General features: G+C 24.3%; 2 protein-coding genes across 2 annotated transcripts in view, besides 9 other annotated features; both read left to right on the forward strand.

Moving 5' to 3' along the window:
* The window catches only part of EDI_069980 (arf GTPase-activating protein, putative), a gene marked incomplete at both ends in the record, with an annotated part of 967 nt that extends 494 nt beyond the window's left edge, over positions 1 to 473 (forward strand). Inside the window, one exon of the mRNA XM_001737852.1 lies at positions 8 to 473. Within this exon, the coding sequence (XP_001737904.1) occupies positions 8 to 473 (466 nt within the window). The remainder of the gene's footprint in view (positions 1 to 7) is intronic.
* Positions 474 to 995: 522 nt separating this feature from the next.
* Positions 996 to 1,070: a sequence feature (AT_rich).
* Positions 1,071 to 1,203: 133 nt separating this feature from the next.
* Positions 1,204 to 1,265: a microsatellite.
* EDI_070090 (ATP-dependent helicase SGS1, putative) lies at positions 1,265 to 4,753 on the forward strand (the record flags this gene model as incomplete). The annotated part of the gene is made up of 1 exon (XM_001737853.1): positions 1,265 to 4,753. One exon carries the CDS (start codon positions 1,265 to 1,267, stop codon positions 4,751 to 4,753), a length of 3,489 nt encoding a protein of 1,162 aa, XP_001737905.1.
* Positions 1,357 to 1,545: a microsatellite.
* Positions 1,435 to 1,545: a microsatellite.
* Positions 1,660 to 1,834: a microsatellite.
* Positions 1,994 to 2,065: a microsatellite.
* Positions 2,189 to 2,377: a microsatellite.
* Positions 4,749 to 4,786: a sequence feature (AT_rich).
* An 80-nt stretch (positions 4,787 to 4,866) lies between these two features.
* Positions 4,867 to 5,110: a sequence feature (AT_rich).
* Positions 5,111 to 5,191: the final 81 nt, after the last annotated feature.

Here is a 5,191-nt window from a genome sequence, read left to right on the forward strand (position 1 = left end):
TTATTAGAATGAAAAATTCATGGGAAAAAATTAATGGAGTAAAAGAAGTTAATTATGATCATCAATTAGTTATTAATGATACTATTAAAGTTAATGTAGAATTAGAACAATTGGATCAAGGAAATTATGTACCATTTAACGTAGATGATTTACAAATAGAATTAAAGTTACTTGATCCTGTCATTGTCAAAAATTTCAAAAGAATAAATAATGGAAAATATGAGGTTATTGTCCAAACTCCTGATAAGTTTGGTGTATATACTATGGTCATTAATTATAGAAGACCATTCTTATCTTACTTAGAATATAAAGAAACTATTCCTTTAAGAACTTTTAGATTGACTCAAGTAGATAGATTCTTAACTGGTGCATATCCATTCTATGCTGCTTGTGCATCTATGGCTATCGGATTTATTGTATTCTCTTTTATCTATTTGAACCAAATAGAAAAGAAGGAAATAAAACAAGACTAAATTAATTTTTTACTTTCTTTTCAATAATTTGTTTTAAACTAGATGAACACTATTTAGAATTTATAATGAATGATATTTTTATTGAATACTACACCTGACTAAAAAACTCACTAAAAGGTATAACAAGAACATTAAATAATGAAATATCATCTATAAATTTTCATGTCTCAAAGTTTTTGTATACTTATATTATAGTGAACTTTTAATACTAGATATTTAAACTTGAAATATTCTTTTATAAGAATAGAACGTTATATAGATTCTACAATAAACTAAATACATCCTTGTTTTATATTTTATTCTATGACATTAAGACTAAAATTTATTTACTCTTTATATTTTTTCAATTTTTGATATTTACTATAAACTACTAATCAAATTTAGATGATAAAAATAGAAATGAATTAATATTAGATTCTTCAATTCATTATACCAATCTAATAACTCTTTTTAAAGAAATAGAATAATACTTGAAACAACAAAAGAATATTATACTATAAAATAACATGAGAATTATCAATCAAATAATAATTTATTTTTTAATCAGTAATATTATTGTATCTAAAACAAAAAATAATACAATATAGAATTAATAAAGAAGATTGTGAAATGACATGCAAAAATAATTGCATGAGAAAAGAGTTAAAAGGTATAATAACTTACTACATAAAAAATGTGATAGTACAAAACACATATGAAATAATTTGAATAAAAACAATATGAAAAGTATAAGAAAAGAGAAAGAAAGAAAGAAAGAGAAAAAAGAACTAAAAAAAAGAAAAAAAAAGAAAATGGGAGAAACAATTACTAATTTAGAAGAAGAGTTAAACGAAGTGAGGAAAGAGCACGAGAAATATCAAAAGAACCGAATGAGAGGGTGTGGAGAAAAAGCAAGAAAACAAGGTATAAGGTATACAATAGGAGAAAAGATGAAAGTAGGGATAATGGAAGAATTTATAGAAAAGAAAAAAAGAACAGCGGACATAGTAAGAAAAATGGAAATGATAGGATGTAATAAGGAAATAGTAAAGAAGGAAGAAAAGAAAGAGGAAAAGAAAAAAATGAATAAAAATGCATTACTGATAGAGCAAGTAATTCAGACTACAGACATAGAAGAAATAAAAGATAAAGAAGAACCAGGAAAAGAATCTATTGAAATATCAGATGAATTTTTACAAGAAATACTAGGGGAGAAAGAAGAAAGAGAAGAGCATAAAATATATGAAAACATTGACATGAATGAAGAACTAGAAGAGATTAAAATGGATGAAGAAGAAGTAAAAGAAAATAAACCGAATAAAGAAATAGAAGAAGTTAAAGAAATTGGTATGAATGAAGAAAATAAAGTTAAAGAGGAAGAAATTAAAATTAGTTTAATGGAAATAAATGAGGAAGAGAAAGAAATGATTAATTTGGTGAATGAAGAAGAGATAATATTTGAAGGAAAAGAACAAAAAGAACAAGAAATTATTTCAATCGAAGATGAAATAGGAAGTGTTGATGAAATAATTGAAAGAATGGAAGAAGAAGAAAAAGAAAGAGAAAAAGAAATAAAAGAACTTGAAGGAGGAGATGAACAGAAAGAAGTAGAAATGTTAGAACAAGATGAAATGTTTAAATATCTTTCAAAAAAAGGAAAAGAAGAACTTGAACATATTAAAGAGTACCTTCAGAAAAGAATTGAGCTAATAGAAAAAGATATTGAAAAAGATATTGAAGAAGGAAAAGATCAAGAGAAAGACGAAAAGGTAGAAAAGAAAAATAAAGAAAATGAAGAAATGAGAAAGATAGAATTAATAATAAAAAAAGGAAAATATTATCATCAAGAAGAAAATAACAATAACGAAGAAGAAGAAGATATTAAAGAAGAAATAAATAATAATAAAGAAGGAGAGGTAGAAGAAATTAGATATAAAGAAATAAGTGAAGGGGGAAAATATTATGTATGGAAATTAGGAGAATTTTTAAAAAAGAATCCAGGAGTACAAAAATATAAAGAGAAAAAAGACAAAAGAGTCAATGGGATAAAAAAATTTGCAAGTATAGACAGTGACTGGGAAAAACAAGAATTTTCATGGAAAGAAAATATTAAAAAATGTAATAATGCAGTATTTGGGAATGACTCATTTAGACCAAGTCAAGAAGCAATAATTAATTGTGTGATGTCAAGAAATAATGCACTGGTTCTTATGCCAACAGGAGGTGGGAAGTCGTTGTGTTATCAATTACCATCATATTTTATTAAAGGAATTACAGTAGTTGTATCACCACTAGTTTCCTTAATCCAAGACCAAGTTAGTAACTTAGTAGAAACGGGAATGGAAGCAATAGCATTTTATAGTGGATCATCAAGTGAAGAAGCTAAACAATTTTATAAAGAAAGTTATCAAAAAGAAGGAAAATGTACAATTAAATTTGTATTTGTTACACCAGAAAGAATTACACAATCTAAATCATTTAAAGAAGCATTAAATAGGTATTATGAAAATAACAATTTTGGAATGGTTGTTATTGATGAAGCACATTGTATTAGTCAATGGGGACATGATTTTAGAGATTCATATCAAAAATTAAGTGTATTTTCACAAGAATATCCAGGAATACCAATATTAATGTTAACCGCAACAGCAACAGAAAGAGTTAAAAATGATATATTATTATCACTTGGAATAAATGAAGCAGTAGTTTTTAGTCAATCATTTAATAGAAAAAATCTTACTTATTGTGTTAGACCAAAAACAAAAGGAGTCATTGATGAAATAGAAGAAATGATTAAAAGAAAATATAAAGGACAAAGTGGAATTATTTATTGTTTAAGTCAAAAAAATACAATGGATGTTGCACAAGAATTAAATAAAAGAGGGATTAAAAGTAAATATTATCATGCAGGAATGGATACAAAAGAAAGAACAAAAGTACAAAAAGAATGGTGTGATGGAGAGTTTAATGTTATTTGTGCAACAATTGCATTTGGAATGGGAATAGATAAACCTGATGTTAGATTTGTTATTCATCATAGTTTACCAAAAAGTTTAGAAGGATATTATCAAGAAAGTGGAAGAGCAGGAAGAGATGGAGAACCTGCAGATTGTATATTATATTATAATTATAGAGATAAATATACCTATGAAAGATTTTTTGAAAAAGATAAAGAAAATAATGGAGATTTATCACATATTCAAACAGCAAGAAATAATTTAAATGAAGTAATTAGTTATTGTGAAAATACAGTTGATTGTAGAAGAACACTCGTTTTACAATATTTTGGAGAAATTTTTAATAGTAAATTATGTAATAAAACATGTGATAATTGTTATAATCCATCACCAACAGAAATTATTGATATGACAGAATTAGGAAAAATAGCAGTTGAAATTGTTAAAGCACATCAAAGAATTACAGCAAATATGGTAATTGGAATTATGAGAGGAACATCAACAATGGGAAAAAAATTTGGAGAAACAAGTAAAGGATTTAAAAGTGCAAAAGGAAAAACAGAACAAGTTATGGAAAGATTTATGAAAGTATTATATCTTGAAAGAGTATTATCAGAAATGTTAATTGCTAATAGTCACGGAAATATTTCAGTTTATTTAAAAGAAGGACCAAAATGTAAAGAGTTAATGGAAGGAAGAATTAAAATTAAAGTTAAATGTAAAAAAGGGGCTAATCAGATAGTAGAAATTAATAATGGAATTAAAATGTCAGAATACCAAAATAGTTTAATGGATAAATTAAATGAATTAAGAGATCAAATATTTGAAGAAGTTAGAAAACAACCAGGAAAAGAACAACTATTAAAACATAATTTATTTGGTACTAGAGTTTTAAAAAAAATTGCAGCTATTATGCCAAGAAATAAACAAGAATTTGAACAAATTGCAATGAAAAGACTTCTTAAAGAAAAGTATGCTGAAAGATTTATTTCTGTTGTTAATAATTTTATTAGTCAACACTCTTCTAATTCTATTAACACTTCTTCTTTTAATCCTATTAAAAGAACTAATCCTATTAAAATTGATCTTAACAGAAAATCTGGAATAAGAGATAACTCTGACGAATCAATTTTTGATGGAATTGATTTAGATGAATTTGCTGATGATGATAATAATGTTACTTCTTATAATAATCTCGAAATGAATAATCATACTATTCCATCTAAAAAAACTTCTAAAAAATCTATTAAAAAATCTATTAAAAAAGCTTCTAAAAAGTCAATTAAAAAAGCTTCTAAAAAATCAATTAATTCTTCTTCTAATGGAATTCAACCTATGCTTTAATAAATATTTTTTTTTTGATAACTTTTTAATAAACCTTTTTTCATTTACAGTAAAAGAACTAAAACTTAGGTAGAAACATAATACAAAAAAAATGAGAATGAACTTCAAGTTACAATATTTAATAATATTATTATAGTTTTATGTTATAAATTCAATAGTAAAAACTAATTTTTATGAAATTATTACGAAAAATAAGAAGATAAGAATGAAATAATTGAAATATTATTAATAGAACGTTTTAAAATTAACTAATGAAACAGTTAATTTATTAACTTTCTAGTTATTGTAATTATGAGATATAAAACAAATATATTTTTAATGATACTTAAATTAAATTTTATTAAATAGTATTATAATGTATCATTATTTCATTAAATCATCTTCTCAACTTTCATTCACTTTATCTGTTGATTGAATAATTATTACAATATCATTTTA

Source organism: Entamoeba dispar, genomic scaffold (assembly GCF_000209125.1).
Source record: "Entamoeba dispar SAW760 scf_1105229460897 genomic scaffold, whole genome shotgun sequence".
Taxonomy (NCBI): Eukaryota; Evosea; order Mastigamoebida; family Endamoebidae; genus Entamoeba; species Entamoeba dispar.